At 37.0% G+C, this 18,422-nt stretch overlaps 2 protein-coding genes across 4 annotated transcripts in view; one reads left to right on the forward strand and one right to left on the reverse strand.

The window, feature by feature from the left end:
* The window catches only part of LOC121086887 (radial spoke head 10 homolog B2-like), a 23,375-nt gene continuing 4,953 nt past the window's right edge, over positions 1-18,422 (forward strand). Inside the window, exons 1-20 of one of the 3 annotated variants that reach the window (XM_040591304.1) lie at positions 1-190; positions 777-1,092; positions 1,760-1,835; positions 2,104-2,172; positions 2,374-2,547; positions 3,564-3,649; positions 4,321-4,441; positions 5,297-5,473; positions 6,167-6,308; positions 6,807-6,916; positions 7,373-7,562; positions 8,320-8,431; positions 8,517-8,596; positions 8,701-8,849; positions 9,674-9,781; positions 10,844-11,020; positions 13,078-13,129; positions 13,647-13,727; positions 14,843-15,038; positions 15,482-15,716. In XM_040591304.1, the coding sequence (XP_040447238.1) occupies positions 839-1,092; positions 1,760-1,835; positions 2,104-2,172; positions 2,374-2,547; positions 3,564-3,649; positions 4,321-4,441; positions 5,297-5,473; positions 6,167-6,308; positions 6,807-6,916; positions 7,373-7,562; positions 8,320-8,431; positions 8,517-8,596; positions 8,701-8,849; positions 9,674-9,781; positions 10,844-11,020; positions 13,078-13,129; positions 13,647-13,727; positions 14,843-15,038; positions 15,482-15,695 (2,568 nt within the window). In that variant the 5' untranslated portion in view covers positions 1-190; positions 777-838 and the 3' untranslated portion in view covers positions 15,696-15,716. Of the gene's footprint in view, positions 191-776; positions 1,093-1,759; positions 1,836-2,103; positions 2,173-2,373; positions 2,548-3,563; positions 3,650-4,320; positions 4,442-5,296; positions 5,474-6,166; positions 6,309-6,806; positions 6,917-7,372; positions 7,563-8,319; positions 8,432-8,516; positions 8,597-8,700; positions 8,850-9,673; positions 9,782-10,843; positions 11,021-13,077; positions 13,130-13,646; positions 13,728-14,842; positions 15,039-15,481; positions 15,717-18,422 lie in introns of those variants that run through there. The other 2 variants (XM_040591305.1, XM_040591307.1) reach the window with 2 other exon arrangements.
* CCZ1 (CCZ1 homolog, vacuolar protein trafficking and biogenesis associated) overlaps positions 16,157-18,422 on the reverse strand; it is a 15,268-nt gene continuing 13,002 nt past the window's right edge. The window contains exons 14-15 of the mRNA XM_040591308.1: positions 17,642-17,769; positions 16,157-16,498 (exon numbers count right to left, since the gene is read on the reverse strand). Of these exons, the coding sequence (XP_040447242.1) occupies positions 16,443-16,498; positions 17,642-17,769 (184 nt within the window). The 3' untranslated portion in view covers positions 16,157-16,442. The remainder of the gene's footprint in view (positions 16,499-17,641; positions 17,770-18,422) is intronic.

Raw genomic sequence — 18,422 nt, forward strand, 5'->3', positions numbered from 1 at the left:
CGCCGCACTGCGGCTGTGCGGCGCGGGGCCCGCGGCTGTGAGGCGAGGGGCGGCGGAGCGAGGGTGCGGGCGGCTGCTGCGGGCGGGGAGGGCTTCCAGCGCCCGGGCTGCACTCGCCGTGCCGCTCGGGCCCTTGGTTCATCTGTTAATTGCCGGAGAGGAAGGAGGCGCGGGCTGGAAGCGAGCGGTGGTGAGAACATGGCGGCTGCCACAGCCCTTCGCTGCCGGCCCGCGCCACTGCGGCACGGGGGTTTGGTTCTGTGTGACAGAGGGTGATGATCCGGCTGAAGTGAGAGGGAATTGTGATTGCAGCGGTTCAAGCAGCCCTGTAATCTTCAAGTAGTTTTTACCTTTATAAGCTATAGTGGTTATTCTATGTTGTAGTTCAGTCTGCAACTCATAACTTTGAAAGCAAGTTGAATAACAGTAAAGCCCTAAGTCTGAAGAAACCTGCCAAACTCACTTGTGAAAAATGCTTTTCAGCATTTCCCCGTGGTTAAATCTAGACACCTAAAAACTAGTAAAGCTGGAGACCTCCGTGTAGAAAAAATAGGTCTATGAGCAGTGGTTTGATATGTACTGGGAGGTGAGTCACAAGTGTTGCTTCCCATTAGCCGTGTGGTCCACCTACCACAAGCTAAAACCACTGCCTTGAACTGTTATTACAGGAATAACTTTAAAATCCATGCATGTGTAATAATTAAGGAAAGATTGCTAGTTTTTCATGTAGTTAGCTGGGGTTTGATCTTTCATTTCTTTAATTGATTGGATTATAGGGGGAAAATCTTCACGTGTAGACACACAGAAGGAAAATAGGTATTGCGACAATTCAGTAATTATGGCAAAGGATAAGAAGAAAGATGGCAAGAAGGCAGAAAAACCTGTGCGTCCTCCTATTCCTGCACAAGATACTGCAGCTGAGAGTAGGGCAACAAAGCCGACAGAATTGCAAACCGTGGTGAAAGGAGTGGAAGAGACACAGGCAATTCCAGTGATAGCAGATAAAGAGTCAGAGGGGGTAAAGGAACCTCCGATTCAAGATGTTCCTCAATACTATGAGGAGGCTGTTCTGACTCAAGTGGTTGTAAAAAGGTATGCTTGTTACAAATACATCAATGAAGTCAAGAATTCTTATTTGTCATACAAACACGAATTTGACTCTTGATTCGAGGCAGTGAATTGGGTTATTCAGACCCAGTAGCAATGATACCTTACAATGATACATGTGGAGTTCTGCTGCCTTCTTGCATTCTAGTGGTGTTGGTTCTGCCTGCCAAAAAGCATCATTCTTTTAGTTTGTTCACCTATGGTGAAGTTTTGTTTAAGTGTACAGACTGTTGATGAAGAAAATGTAGCTAGTCCCTTAGTGTTGGGCTGCTCATACCTTGTAAGAATATCCTAAACTGAGGAAGCAGGTGAATGGCAGCGTTAACCAAATCCTTTGGTAGTTCAAGGGAACTAAATGTAATGTTTCCCATACTGACCAGATTCCCTGGTTGTAAGCTAGTAAATGTTACCAATGTGATTTGTTTTCTTAATTGAAAGAAATACGGGTCTGAAGCAACACACAATTACATAAAATGTTACAAGGAAGGAGCAAAGAATTGGAAATTTTGTCATAGCTCCTTTCCGTACACAAGACACAACTAGTGTGTATGTAGACTGTGGTAAATCAAAAGTCATTTATTGTATGTCTGTTGTGATTTAGGTCTACTGGCAGTGGCTTGAAATCTTCATCTTTAGTTTGTTTTCTTTGTAGCTATGAAGGTGAAAAAGTCCGTGGATTGTATGAGGGTGAAGGATTTGCATATTTTGAGGGGGGAAATACATACAAGGTGAGTGTATAAATTAGAAAAAAAAAAGTAGTGGATCAAGTTCTTTCTCTAGAACAGGCAGGCTATTTCTTTCAATGTAGGTGGAGGTTAAGCACTCAGAATATGTAAGCGCTGAAAGGTCTGTTGATTTCTGGCATTAAAACTCTTCTTTTGAAACTAGTATTCAGAGGGGAATTAATATGTCGTTCTTTTGAAATCTTACAGTCACCATAGACTTCAGTTGTGGTAAGAATAAATTTAAAAACAATGCTGTTCTCTTCATTTGAAGGGCATGTTTTCTGAAGGGCTTATGCATGGACAAGGGACTTACACGTGGGCTGATGGTGTGAAGTACGAGGTAAAGTGCAATTTAATTTACAACTGAACACAATTACAGCCAATTAGGTGTGCAAATTCAAGGAGAGTTGATAAGTTGCAGTAATTGGTACAGTACAGGTAGCAGCTGCAGAACTATGGCAGTGATGTCAGTCACAAGCCTGACTTGTCCCAGATAGCTGCGGAACAGTAAACCTGAATTGTTGCAATTTACTTCTTTTAGGGAACATTTGTTAAGAATGTGCAGATGTTTAGTGGCCGTTATACATGGAATGATGGCAGCATTTATGAAGGATCTATCAAGAATGGAGTTAGACATGGATTTGGATTTTTCAGGAGTGGTACTCGTCCCGTTTCTTACATTGGCTATTGGTGTAAAGGCAAAAGACATGGCAAGGTAAGAACACCAAATGAGACCCTGGTCTTGGGTGACTGCCTTCTAAAACAGCAAGCGTTTTTGTAGTTTTGCAAAATGTTAAGTGCTGTTGCATGGTCTTATACTATGTAGAGATTTGTTTTTCCTAAAGATCTTCCCCGAAGTTCTGAATGCTAATTAAAACAATTAGGGTAGGATTTGTTTGTGGTAGAAAGGATGAACAGTATCCTAGAAAAGTAATTTTGGTTGGTTCTTTATGCTGCTCCAAGTAGATGATGACAATGTCAAAACTGACAACAGCATCAGTAACCACATAATAATGAGAGAACAATTAGGTTCCAGTAGTGATAAAGCAATCCTACCTCCCAAATGTTTTTAGCTGACCAAATACGATAATTACAATTAAGACTGACTTACCTCGTGTAAGTGAAATGTAGTTCCAACTTTTTAAAGGCAAGTAGTGGTTTTTTTTGTCTGGTTTTATGCATCCAGATTGAGATGCTCTTTCTGGGCCTGACATTTGAAGATTGATGCTCCGCATGTGAGGAAAATCCATTCAAATCATATGGGTTATTTTTTCCTGTGTCACTAATGAGATACTAAAATCACACAAGTTGCTGTGGATGGTCACCCATGCAGTGGTCTGTCCAGTTTGTTCTGAGAGGAAGCCATCAGATAAAGACAGAACAATTAACTGTAGACCTACTGTTGGAAGTTGAATTCTGAATGAGTTAGAAAATTGATGTACCTCAGAGTGACTACTGTGATTAACTCTGAAAGCATTTCCAAGTGGTTTGAAAAACGTAGACTTCAATGTAAGATGTATTTTTTTTAAAACTTGGCCTTTTTTAAGGTCTTCACTAATATTCATCGAAGAGGTTCTTTATTATTTAACTTTATCATGTCAGTTGCTTTCAGTACAGTGTTTCAAAGTGACTATAAGTAAGAGTGTGATTATGTTTGTCATAATTTATGTGATGTTTTATTAATGTAGATGAATATTGAGGTATTTAAATTGACTCTACTGTTTGTTTCAGGGTATTGTTTATTATGATCAGGAACATACTTCTTGGTATTCAGGCAACTGGGTAAATAACATCAAAGAAGGATGGGGAATGAGATGGTAAACATGTTAACACTTCTTCATATTTTTTATTTCATGTTTTATCATTCAGTTTCTCCTGTTGTGTAAAATGGATACAAATGCTGCTATTTCATGGTCACATGCACTTTCTGCAGTAGAATAAATAATTGTACAAAGTGCTTTGTAATAATGAAATAGACCTTCTCTATAACTTTCATTTTTAATATTGGTATATTTCTACCAATCATTCCACAAAAGAATGTCTAAAGACAAAATCCAAAATCAGCTTTGGTAAATCACACATTGACATTTAAAACAAATAAACTCAATTTAATTTGAACAGATGGAGCTGCTTTCATGAATAAATGATTTATTTGTGGAACTTTATATGAAAGAATATTTTGGTTAGCTGTGGTGAAGACTCTTCAGAAAAAAAGAACTGGTTAATTTCTTAATTTCTCAGTGACCTTTAAGTTAAAAATAGGTAAACAGTGGGTACAATCAAACCTCTGTATCCATGTCAGTGTGAGCCACCTTTCAAATTAATGCATATATTCAGCATTAATAAATGCTAAATTTATTAGCAATGAGGCAATGAGGTTGCTAGTAAAATATAAATATATATATAAATATATAAAATAAAATGCTTTTGTAGGATCCACTTAGAATTCAGTATGAATGAGTCATTAACTTTTATTGTTTTCTTGTAGCTATAAGTCTGGAAATATCTATGAAGGTCAGTGGGAGAAAAATGTACGTCATGGAAAAGGAAGAATGAGATGGTTGACAGCTAATCAAGAGTATATGGGACAGTGGGTGTATGGCGTACAGGTATTAAATTCTTCCCCAGCGACCTCTTTAATTCAGCATTTTGTCTGTTACTCTAGTAAAAATAGGTAGGCAGTTTTGTGCAATATCAAAGGAGCTTTGTATGATTTTTGCCGGTTGAGATAGTGGAAATACGCTGTTTATTTTAAGTTGATTCTCATGTTAGCAACATCCGAATTGTTAAAAGGCTTTTGACTTGGTCTTAAAAAGTCATAATATAATTCTCTAATGAAAAATATAAACCTTTTCCATAAAAAAAAAAAAGTTTAAAAAGTTACATGTTTGTGACTAAGCTTGAGGTAGGACTTCAGCAGTGAGTATACATTGCAATTTACTTCTGTGTCACCTGTGAAATATTAGACCACACTGTTCCCTCTTGTACAAATTTTATGAAGGAAGGAGAAGATTTCTGGCATTTTCTGTTCCTTCCATTTATTATTCTGTTGGGAAAAGAATGTGAGTGATTGTCTTTTCACTCTGTATAAAATTGTGGAGAAATCCAGCTTCTGGAACATCATGATTTTCTGTTTGGCCTGGTGTTCCTTGCCTCGCTCTTCAGCATTACAGTCAAAAGGATTCAGGCAGGCAGGATGTCTTTAGGAGTCCTGCTGGTAGAGCTTGCTCAAGTAGGTATTGATTTGGTGTATTCTTTTGAGTGCTTCTCCCTCAGACCTTTGTAGAATATAGTTCTGTGGGTGGTTTGAAGTACTGCAGCTATCAGCTAGGTGCTTTTATTTGAGACATTTGCCAACAGTGACTCTTAAAGATGCCTACGTGGTGCTCCTTTTTGAAAGTCTTGACCTATAGCAACAGCAGCTCTTCTGGAGATGTTTTTTTCTAATCACACATCTTTTTCAGCATGGATGTGGCACCCACATATGGTTTTTGAAGAGAATGCCAGCGTCTCAGTATCCTTTAAGGAATGAATACATAGGTGATTTTGTAAATGGGGAACGACATGGACGTGGGAAGTTCATATATGCCAGTGGAGCAGTGTATGATGGTGAATGGGTTTGTAATAAGAAGCAAGGCAAGGTGAGTATTGATAAGTAGGAAGACAAAACTACAGACAACACCAGAGGAGACTGCTCTGCTCTGTATGGTGTATCTCTAGTTCTCTGTATAGAAAACTATATTTGATTTGCATTGTGGATGGAGTCCCAACATGAAGGGCAGAGTCCACTGCAAGAAGCAGGAGTCCTTCCAAGGACCTTGCCGAGGCACAGATTTGACTTTGTGATTAGATGTGTGTTGTGCATATAAAGAAAGAAGTTGAACTGTAGAGATTTTAAGTGCAATAGATTTATCTTGGTTTTTGCAGTGGTTGGTCAGTATTTCACTCTTACACTGTGAGCTAATGGGTATCAAGCTATCCTTGCACAGAGATGTTCTCATATTAACAGACTTAAAAAAAACTGTGAGTGGAGTGCCACATGTATGGATTGTAAACAAGTCTTTCTATATGGGGGGAAATGTTATTTCCTGAAAATACTTTTCAAAATCAAACAGCCACATGGGCAGTTTTTAAGCCAAGCAGTGTACTTTAATTAACAAATGACAAAGTATTTTATGAAAGCGGGTAGGAAAAATTTGTTTTGCTTTATTTTATCTCATATATTCCATTTTAAGCAAGATTCCTAAAAGGAAATTTGATTAAGAGCATTAGCGGTTTTTTATTATCTTTGATTTTTATTTATATTGAAATTAATCACGTTAATCTGTTTATAGGGCAAGTTTGTCTTCAAGAATGGTCATGTTTATGAAGGAGAGTTCATAGATGATCGTATAGCACAATATCCTAATTTTCGAGTGGATGCAATGAATACAAAAGAGCTGAATGCCATTTGCACGGGAGGTAATTTTGGCACTGGTAAGCAGCTTAAGAAAGGAAATTCTGCTCAGTTCACATTTTGTTGTTCCTTTTTACTATAGTGTGAAGCTGTTCATACTTACTCAAGAGCCAGAGCTATTTCTCCAAAGAACTTTGATAAATATGGGAGTTATCTTAATAATTAATGAGTTTTGCTCCCATGCTTCTTGTTTCCTGTGCCTGACACTTTGACTCATCCACACTATGTCTTGTAATGCTTTTGGAACACTGTTTACTGAAAGTTTCATAACTTGTGTAATTTCTGCATTTCCTTTTGGCTAGGCGTTGAATTTGACAAAAGTACTCTTCAGATGTTACGCTGTTACTATGAAATCTCTACTCCTTACTGTAAAGGAGTCTGTTATTCTCAGTTTGAAGTCGGGAAGATAAGAAGGAATAATAAATGTTTTATTTTCCATGTGTGTGTATATATGTGTCTTTTTAACTTCATTTAATTTGTTCTGATTTATTTTATTTGCATGGTAAAAAATATCACAGTCATCAATGGCTCAGAAAATACTTCTATTCTGGGATCAGATATTGAGTTGGACGTATCTTCAGTGCTTGACTTGTTGCCAAGGGAAGAGAGACATGAAGAGCTGAAACAAGTAAGAGTCTAGTGTTTGGTATTTTCAGCTTTCCCCTGCGGTGTGTTTCATATTACTGTATTTCTGGTTTATTTGCCATGAAGTGACTCTTTCTATTAAAGAATGATTTGAAAACCTGAAGGCCATGAAAACAGAAAAGCGATAAGAATGAATAGACAGTATTGCCTCTTCCTGAGCTTCCACTAGAAATGTTAACATACCTGGAAGCGCATTCAGCAACTACCTTTAGCTATTGTGAGGTTTGTCTTCTGACAGAGACTGATTTACTTTTATCAGTCGCCAAAAAAACACTTATTTATTATAACTACATTTGAGTAATGCTGTCATGAACACAACCAGGGATGTGCTTTTCAAAGTTACAAGATGAAAAGCATTATATGCCCCATTACAGGATCAATACAAGATGATCCCTGCTCTCTGTGAGATGATGCTGAAAACATACCCTGCTTTATTTAGGTAGAATTTGCAGTGTTGAGGCAGATTACAGAACTGAGAAGAATTTACACCTTCTACAGTGGCTTAGGCTGCGATCATTCTCTTGACAACGCCTTCCTCATGACTAAGCTTCAGTTTTGGAGATTTCTGAAGGACTGCCAGTTCCATCACTCCACCCTAACTCTTGCTGAAATGGATCGGCTATTGAGTGGTTTGTATTTCTGTCAATCGGTGTCTAGAACCTAGGAATAGTAAGCTGCAGAGAGTTCAAGTGGCAAGTTTACTCATAGCTCAACCGTGGTAGATAGGTGGCCCCTATCTACAGAGTACCTCTGTGCCTGTGAGTTAACAATGGATGCATTAACACTGCTCCAGGCACTTCAGGTGCTTCGGCGAGAAAACGCAAAATTAAAATACCACTAAAAAAACCGTTCTAAAGAGCCATCTGTTCAAAAATTGTATTCATCCCTGATCTTGCCATTACTGTTACATGTAGTTCTAAAGAGGTCTGAGAAAGAGAAGCAGAAGAAACAAATACTTTTTCTTTTCTTTTCTTTTCTTTTTTTTTCTTCCCAGTGCTCTTAGCTTTGGTTTGCATGTAATATGTTTTGGTGGGTTTTTTTCTTCCATAGAGCCAGCTAATCAATCAGTTCCATTTAGACCTGCAGTATCCCTGGTATGCAAAGGGTTTAACTCCATTTTTACTTCCTCTTACGAATGTATATGCTGTGTATCTAAGTGGATGTATATCTAGTAGGAGAGAATTTCATAAGATACAATAAGATAGGTGGATGGTTCTCCCTTGACCTGCTTGTTTGAAAGTGATGCTGTGTCTAGGTGGATTCTTCCAGGACTTGTTAAACTGTGATAGGTAGAGATGGAGAGGATAAAAAAGGCTGACGAATCAGTATGCCTATAAGCATTATGTGTGTGATAGAATACAGGTTTATTTTTTTCAAAATTTTTAGGTGATAAAACACCACTTGAGGAGATACATTGCCCACATGGGAGTTTACTGTTCAGAACATTTTTATCTTACATTATTCGCCTAGCATTTCATATCTATCATGAAGAACACAGGTAAGTTACATCTTTTAGCAAAATATATTTCAGTATACTCAGTTTGAGTCTTCCTAGACAAGAGTTATTTTTGTTTCAACTGTAGAGAGAAAGGTTCTTGTCTGCATAAGTGTTTCTTAGAAATGATGTCCAGGAATGTTATTCCCGCTGCCTGTCATATCCAGGGTAAGTAATGGTATTGCTTCTCTGCTGTACAGAATTCATTAATTAGTACCACATACATCACAGTTTTATTGTAATGGTTATTTTTTCCCAATCAATTTTTAAAGGTACCTTATTTTCTGAAGAGCGATGTACAGTTTTTGCCTTGAGCTACATTGACAAATGCTGGGAAATATACAGAGCTTTTTGTAGACCGAGTACCAAACCTCCATTTGAACCCACAATGAAAATGAGGCACTTCCTTTGGATGTTGAATGTAATGATATTTTATTTTTTTAATTTTGTGTGATTGGATATGCTTTTTGTTCAGTTTATATGAGCATATTAAAATACTCTGCACACTTGAAAAAGTAGGAGCAATGTTATTTGTACAAACTGTCCAACAAACATTAAAGGGACAGTTGTTCTACAGACATTATTAATGCACTTTTGCAGGATTGAATTCTGATTCTGTAGTTGGTCATTCCAAATAACCAAATTTTAGACAGATGGGTTCTAAGGGAATATAAATATTTTTGCTGGCTTCCAAAATGTCTTATTGGTAGAAGTAAAAGACTGGCAGCTTTTGAAATAATACAGTAATACATTGAAATAAAATTTAAATAATCAATAACATGTATTTTAATAGATGTTTATGTACTTAAATAACAAATATTATAAAATATTTATTATTTTAATAATGTATTAATATAATGCAAGATGAACATCAGATTCTTTACTAGAATTCAGTAATTCAGGGACAGATCTGAAGGCAAGGAACAGTTCCTTTGATATGCCTGTGTTTTGGGTCACTGTTTAAATTCAAGCCTTTTTAAATGAAAAAAAAATATCAGATGGAAAAATTGTAATTTAAAAATATTTTTATTTCTGAGCTTTCACAAGTTCCTAGTGTTTTTGCAATCTAGGAAAAATTGCCATTGACTTTAGTCTGGCCAGAATTTCACTCTGTTGTTAATTATGTGTGTGGAAGTATTGTTTGAAACCACTAGAAATTCTGACACAGACTTCAAAGGGAGTTAGATTAGGTCCATGTGGGAATGCCTTAAGTGCTGTTAACATGTAACATATACTCTTACCCAGGATTTTAAACTTCTCAGCAAACAATTAACTGCTTCAAAACTTGTGGAAATACTTGTCAAAGACGGTCCCTCTCTACACGATAGCAACAGTACCAATCTGGAGCCAGAGGTGTGTATGGGCAAAAAACCAGAGTTCGTTGCTGTAGGAACAATTACAATTACTTTCCAAAAATGCTGCAAATGCTGCCTATCTCCTAGAACAGCAGGAAAATTAAGTAATTTATTTAAAAAAAAAAAGAGGGTACAAACAAACCCCCTATTTTTGTCTTCCTTTGTTCTGCCTGTATCTTCTAATTTAGCTCATGTACTTCTATGTTATTATCTTATTCTTCTTAGTACAGTGTCAGCATACCTGACCATACAGATAACTGCCGAAGAGAGCCATAACCCAGAGGGTCAAATACCATTTTAGGAGCCTGCTGCTAGTAATAGCTATGTCTGTGGGGCAGTTTATATATATATATAGTGATTATGCAGGGATGAATCTCAGCACATTCAGCTACCAAGGCATGCACTGGAAATGTTAAGATGGGTCAATAATTAAGAAGTGAACCCACTGATCCTGAAAATCTGGTGATCCAAGAAGCCTGATCAGTGATGTGTGAAGGAAGCATTGCCTCCTCAGTGAGATAGAGTAGTGACTGTAGAAGACTCTTGTGCTACCTGATGGCTGGCCTGCTATTGAGGGTCCTTCACCTTTAAAGAATTAGCTCTTACTCAGCAATGGTCTTATTTTAAATGACATAATTGAGTTTACTGTTTTAAACGGTATCTGATAAACTGAACACACAGCGCAAGTCTTACTGAGATTAATTATATGCCCATTCTTTCGGTTTCTGGAAGCGCTGTGTGCAATTAAGTGTTTTAGGTAATGGCAATAGTTGTGTTATTTAATAGAGAAATTTCCTGTAGCTCCAGATACAGCAAAAATCTATGTAGTGTTTTATTTCAATATGACTTGTATAATGCATAACACAGTATTTCACTGGCTGAATTTTTTGAGCTTTGGCTGTTTTCAGTTTTTCTTCAGAAGAAGGGATGTTTGACTAGGTAAATGAGGCCAGCAAGGCTTCACAATCACTTCCGAGTTCTTCGCTTGCTTGGGTACATATGCCTGTTAATGAAGGGATTTTGCAAATATTAATTAATCACTGTGTTTGTTTTACTCTAGTTGGTTTTTCTTGAATTTGTTGAAGCTCTTCTTGATTGTGCATCAGTGTATGTTACCAGCAACATGATTAAGGAGCAAGTAGCTCGTGATAATGAGAAAAGAAGTAGCTTTAGAATTGAGAGTCTGTCAGAGGGAACCACAAATGTGTCTCCATACCCAGAATATTCTCTGTCCCAGGTAAAGTTGATGCAGACCTGTTAAATATTATTATATGAGGGTGAAGTCAGGCCCTGCAAATGTACTGTGCTTCCTGAACACAGAAAACCTAATTTCCTCTTTTTGCATAAACAGTCATTTGATTGGGTCCTCCTGCTTTTTCTGTTTGTTGCTACCTTAGATTGTAACACCAATATAGACAGTTTTAACACATTTGCATGTTATCCTAAATAACTACAAATACCCATAAAGTACTTTTAAGTCCTTCTGGTGTTTGAAAGAGAATTGATAGATTGGTTGACTGGTAGAAGATACGCCTCTCCTGCTTTAAGTCAAATGTCTATTGCCCTGTAAAAATGGCATTGCAGTTGTTGTATGTAGTAAGACTTGCTGTTCCCCAGCAGATAAGTTAGGCTCTTTTCTTTTTGCTATACTTTTGAATAAGGATTTTATAGGTTGTAAGACGCTGCCTGTGACACTGCAGTGCAATACACCGCGTGGATAGTTGAAGGCATGAATTGGAAATTATTTGGAATTATGCACAAGATGAAAGTATTCTATTTATTCAAAGAGTATTCACAAACACCTAATTTCACAGCCTTTGTAAGCTGGTAGTGCCACTGAACACCACCGCTTTCCATTCTCTGGCCAGTTATTACATCATATGAAACCCATTCCCTTGCATTACTGCAAAGATTAATGCAGTTGCACAGTGAAACGGTCCAGTTAAAACAGATTTTCCAAGAGCAAAAGAAAATCTTATTTTAAAATGCACCGTATGTAAAATTCTTCTTGTGTTTTTTATTAATGCATGTACAGCAGAAGTATAATTTTACAAAAAATGATGACATTTCTGAGGCATCTGAGCTTTATGCTTGCTCATGGTTGTGTTCAAGCGAAAGTGTCATATCACAAGACAAAATAAAGAAGCATGAGATATGTAAAAAGCTCACTCTAAAAGATGGAGCAAAGGGTTTGCAATTCATGAGTGACGGAGTAGCCAATTAGGCTTTGAAAGAGACTAGAATTTCATCTAATATTAAATGTAGTGTGTTCCCATGTCTGGATGTGTGTATGAGCCTAGAAGTGGTGCGTTTCCATTGCTAATAAAAGCATTTTCTCCCACACATACAATCAGCTATTGTTATATAGAATATTGGGTGGTGTCTTCCAATGAACTGAAGCGGTAAAGAAAGCTACAGTTTTATCTTTATTTGCAAGGGGGAGAGTGAGAGTCTGAGAAGTGTGTTGAGATTTAGAAGCACTGGGGAAGGTAACTCCTAAAACACTTTTCAGAATTATTCCAGCAAACTTTTCACCTTCACTGCCTTTACAGTTTTGTACCCAGTGTATGACTATAATGAGATTTTTGATATTCCAAGAACAAATATATTTTGTTTGATCTCTATGATTTTAGGGTAAGGTAGTAAGGATTACTGTTTTGTACTGGAATTGCGGAAATCAGACAGAGAATTTGGAAACTCCCTGACTTTTAGAAAATACACCAGCTTAAAAACAGAATTGTGTTTGAGCTGAGTTTTTGTGAGATTTACTGTCACTTGTCTGGAAGGAGTGACATCATCATGCTGCAGAAGGAGCTTGGGATGACAGTTGGAAAGATTTTAAAGCATCATTCTCAAATGCACTCTTGAGTGTTGTTCTCTCCTTTTCACTCAGTGTAATTCTGGAGTATATTCCTATAGTGAGGAATAGAAATTAATTATTGTTTCCTCAGGAGCAGATGAATAATAGTAGTAGAGAAGCACGTAAGAACAGAGGACATGTCTAAGAACAGGAGCTTTTGTTCTCTGTGCTGATGTCTTTCCCTAGCTCTGAAATAGGATAATGCCAGTTCCCTGGCTGCTATCAAAGGTAAAGTGTTATGACCGATTTGCATACTTGAAAGCGTGAAACACTATTGCAATTTAGATGTTTTGAAATAAGCATAACGGCAGAATGCATTCGGTTGTCAGAATGCTTTGGAGATAGGAATTTGCATGACTCAGACACGTGATTTCACTTGTTAATTTGAACACAAGTCCTGGCATTTAATAACTGAATTTAAAACTTCTTGCCAGCCACTGAGACCTTGTGAAGACAGAGGGCATCCTCTTCAAGGATTTCTACTGGGTGAGTACTGTAGTTACCATAAGCATCTGTAAGCAGTGGTGCTAGAAGAGTTTCGCTCTTTTCACAGCTTGAAAAATTACTAAAATGGTAGCTGATTAGTGATTGAAACAGCTGGATGTAATGCAATTACAGAGGGTAGCTGCATTTGCTTTGGCAGTTATGACAAGGTTTACATTTAGCATTCTACACCTGCTATGGACAGACAGCTGGGCATGTTCGAATCTCTGAACTCTTGTGCTTTTTAGTTACAAGCTATCACATTTTCCTTAAAAATAACATAAAGCCTTTTAAAAACTAAATTCTTCCTGTTCTGTCCCACTCATTTGAGCATGGAAACGGGAGAATGAACTCTGCACTGTACCTTCATTATAAATGAACTTTTCATCAGTACAGAAGTATTTCAACCACAGGTCTAGCTGTAAGGTCAGATGACAGTTTATATTTGTTTGTGCTGAAGAATCGAACCTGATATTTAATGCACAGAATTATACTGTCCTCTTATTTCACACAACTCCAGGAGATACCAAAGATGTTCCATCATTGTTCAACTGGGATGCAGAAAGAGGACAAGATTTCTGTCCAGCAACAGAATTGACAGGTAAAGCAGTCCTGTTGTTTTAAGACTAACAAACAAAATCCCTCCTAGCTCTTGAACTGCAAGATTTTTAATTGTATATGCAGATTTCAGCTTGTCACAAGAGGGCAGTAAGTGAACATTAATTCTGGAGGAAGATTTGTAAAAAAATTTTCTAAAAGAAATGTTTTAAAGAAAATGAAATTTGAGACATTTAAGTACCAATTTAATAGGTTCCCTAATTTTAAAATGCCACATTTTATTTGTAGGGCACCTACAAGCTGTAATTTGTATTTACTCTTGAGAAGTTCAATTTGCAAGCTTGCCTATTTTTTTTTTAATATCTTGGATAAGATACTTGGAAAAGATACTACTATGTCTTGCTTCTTTTACGTAATAAAAGAATTACTATTAATGGTGTGGCACCATTAGCTGGAATAAGGTGTTTATGTTATGACAGGCCAACATTCATGCAGAAGAGAAATTGGTAAAAGCATTTTCATATGTTGAGGCTAGTAACGTTTTTTTTTTATACTATCTCCATTCTGGCTGATTAGGACAGAATGGAGATATCTTACCAGGGTTGTCTTTTGTGCTTGTTAAATGTTTTCTCCAGGTAGAGAACCCAAATCCAAGAACGCAGCTAGGCAAGGATCTTCGTGTAGTCATCAGCTCTTTCAGTGAAATCTGATGACTGCTGACTTACAGATCTGAAAAAAATGTTGTTTGTCAAACAACCAGCAGATAGATGGGCTCTAGAGTATTTTTTTGACAGTCATGATAATTGGATACTTGCATGTGATTCTTTCAGGTAGTCACGTTTGTTCCTCTGCTTATCTGTGCACAGGAGTCATGGATACTGAACTGTCATCAGATTACGGCAGGAGACATTTATTGTATGATTTAAGGGGAAGTTCATATTCTTTTGATGCCATTCCCAGCGATATGTCACTCTGAAGACCCACAAAAGGGTCACCCCTTTCCCATGCATCGGTTACAAGTTTTACACAGTTGTCATCTTCCATACCATGCAGAAGCCAGACCTTCCCCTTGCAGTATCATATCTGAAATATTGTAGTCCAAACCATGTTTGAAATAGAAGTGCCCTGCTAAACAGATGTTTAATTTACCTGTTGCAGATGAACCAAAAAAAGCCAAACCTGAACAAGATGAGGAATTTAGCCTGTGGATGTGTCAGGTGCAGATCTTTTTTACAACTAAGTTCTTTCCTGCTTACCAGCATGAAAAAGTGCTAAGGGAAAAAATAAAAGAAAATCGGACACAGGATGCTGAATTAGCTGAGCTGAGAAAGATCAAGGATGAGGAACTGGCAAAGTAAGTGTTGTGTCTTACCTTTAATACTGTTATCACCTACTAACAAAATTATTGAAAATGAGAAGTGTGCTTTAATAACGTTGTATAGCCTACTGTAACTGGAAAACAAACTCATCCAGGTATAGTAAGTAATATACAGAATGTAACTCCTGACTTGTGTTACTGTTGGGAATAACAAATACAGGCTGCTTTCAGGTTACAGAATTCTTTGCGCTCTATTATTTCCTGGCACTTGAGTCCTGCTCTCTGTAAAGGCAGTTAAGACTTTTTTTTAAAAAAAAAAAATCATGCTGTAAATTAGACTTGAAGTAGTAACTAGACAGGTTTTCTGCTTCTCTACAATATGACAGTTTATATTGTATATACTGTGAATATAGCTGTAGTTGCGTAGCCATTGTGTCTCCTTTCTTGCTGCACATTACATTTAAACTTTGTTCACTCAGACTTATTGCTGGAAGAAAAGCAGAAAAGGCAGTAAGACAAGCAGCAGCTGCAGCAGAAAAAACATTTGACTCCAAGAGTGCGGATTTTAAGGAGTTAGAGGAGCCTGTCACACAGTTGGTACCCCCTCTGAAGGAAGAGGCACCCATTGTAGCACGCCCAGGTGTTACGAAGGTGCCTGCTGGCAAAAAGAAAAAGAAGAAAGAAATCTTCTGATGAGAACTACTGAAGCTCTAGGTAAGTACTCTTTGAATAAGAAAAAATCCAAGACTTGCTGGTTCCAGAAGGAAACTCTGCTCTTACACCAAAGGTCTTGGGAAAAAGCATCTAGTCATGAGTGTAAACCCTTTAAACAAAACTATTCCAGAAGTCAGTATTTGACTTGTATCAATGCCAAGGGAATTTTTAGGTACAACTGATATCTTGTCATCATTGTATGTCCTAATTAAATGTTTCTGCTTAAAACCTAGTTTATTTGACTGAAATACTGCATAAGCAAGTACGTAACAATTTGACGAAGAATGTAAATCAGGCTGAAGCAGGAGCTGCAAAGAACAGGTCACCTAGAAAGTGCTTTGTCCAGGTGTCTCTTGTAACCAATCTAGTTTGGTATTGTAAAAAATTAGCAGAAAGTGACACAGAAATGGAAATGAACACAGGAAAACAAAAAGATGCCCTTAAAAGTGTAACAATTAGTTTTATTTTCCAGTAAAATATTCACATAACAATATCGGAATGGAATGGTACAGGTGAATTCAGACTGGTTTTTAATGTTTGCACATAAACCTTTTTAAAATCTAAAAATTTTATGATCAGTTTACAGATTTTAGTAGAAATTTTGATTCTTACAAAGCAAGTATTGCTTTACTAATTGTCATTATTCCAGTCAATAATATGACTAATAACTCTTCATGTTGAACAAGTGTCTGACATTGACATCTTCAATAAATCAGCCCTTTCAGATCAATCCAAGAAGAAAATATTATTAAACTGTGTTGCACAAAGTTTCTTTACTTCTTCTGTAAATAAATAAATAAATAAATGAAATTCAGTATGATGCCTTACAGGAACCTCTGCAAGAAAAATCCTGCATATTGGAGAATGTAACAGAATTCAAACAGAAAACCCCCTAGGAGTTTCTAATGTAGACTACTGGACAGCATAACATTAAGAGAAAGTTGAGTCAAGTCTGATGTTTCACACTGAAAGATGAGTTGTATTTTAAGTGGTTAAAGTGTAAACGATGGTTCAAGTCTGTCGCTGGGCCATTCATCTTGTCAAATTTCTACACTGCCAACAGCAGAAGCTTTAGCTTCAACACAAAAAAGTATACTGAAACCCCTTTTCAGGGCAAGGAGGGATTAGTTTGTTACAGTAAATCAAGTCAGCAAGGCTTTTGCTTTGTGCTGCCTGAGGTACATCACTTCCTACACTTATCAGGCACAGAAACACTCATTTACTATTTCTGTATGGCAGGTTTGATCCTGAAAGACAATTAGAAATCATGAGAAGTCATGTAACTCATTTGTCTTCTCAAAAGTTAGGTTGCTAGGCTTTGGTCTTGGAAAAGTATTAATTTTCCCCCCTTGTCCAAGTGAGCACGTTTCCTCCTATTAAAAGAGGGTGCCCTAAAATCGCTGTAAATAAGACTCTTGCCAGACTTTTAAGAGAAACTCATTTAAAAGCTTTTTGCATCTTATTGCTAATTTGCACTCTTAGTCAAGGTAAATAATTCTCAACAGCATTAAAAACAAATTAACAATGGAATGAGGATCACTGACAGGACGGACAATGTCTAAGTAATCTACCTATGGATCATTGACAAATAAAACCTAATTCAGATGTAAGTATGTTCATCTCTCAACTGTATATAAAATAACTTCATTAATTACTCCTAAACTAAGCTCACAGAGCTCTCCTGTATTATTTGAAGGAAGAAGAAGAAGAATGACTGATTAATAATTAAGAAAGTCTGCTGAATATTTATGCTGTTCTTTCACAGCTGGTGGAAGGCAGACTTAAAGCCTTATGCAAACTTACCTGGTCTATCATAGATCAATCCCTCTGTAGACTTCTTGCGAGATGGGTTTTATTACTTCTTCAGGGACATACATTTTAGTAGTAACTGTATTTAAAGGTAATAAAAACTAATCCTTACTTACCATTAACTTCAATCAGATTTGCATTTTTTTGATTCAAAATAACATACAGTTCTCGCTGGTCAGATTTTTTCCCAACTACCCAGTAATCACTCATTGCCTTCACAATAATTTCCTCATCTTCATCAACTCTGAAAGAAATTTTAGAATGTAAAAAATGTGGCAACAAGTTTAATCTTCAACAACTTTATTGTAATGAGTGGGACAGTTTACTGTCATAAATTTTTGTGGTTGTGCAGTATCTAAGAGACTACCAATACTAACTTAGACATAATCCAGGGTGAAGGCTTCATAAATGGCTGCTTATGACAATGATTTACTTATCTGGGGATGTAATTAACTTGTCCATCAGCCAAACACTCCAGTGCTCCAAAGAAAACACGTATGCTCCATACTGTTAAGGAGACACTGCATAGAATTTGCTACACCGTGACCAAAAAAAATGGAAGCTGGAGAGGGTATGGTGATAAGCTTTCACATATCTCATTGTTAAACCTAGAACTGAACTATGCTCAACAACTAGAGAAATTATATAAAGCTGCCACTCAACCAGTACTTCCAAAATATACTGAAACATTCTTTTTTGCATTTACAGAAAAATGAATGCCTCATCCTTAAGCAGAGTGGGAAAATTGCTAGTTGCCGATTAGTTACAGACATGACAATAATTCAGCATTTTCATGTTCTTTATTAATTTGAATTAATAAGGGTCTCTCCCAACTTCTAGCACAATACCCTTTGACAAGAAGTCAGTCATCTTTATCAGCAGTAATGTAGTAACTGC

This window comes from Falco naumanni, chromosome 4, assembly GCF_017639655.2.
Source record: "Falco naumanni isolate bFalNau1 chromosome 4, bFalNau1.pat, whole genome shotgun sequence".
Classification (NCBI taxonomy): Eukaryota; Metazoa; Chordata; class Aves; order Falconiformes; family Falconidae; genus Falco; species Falco naumanni.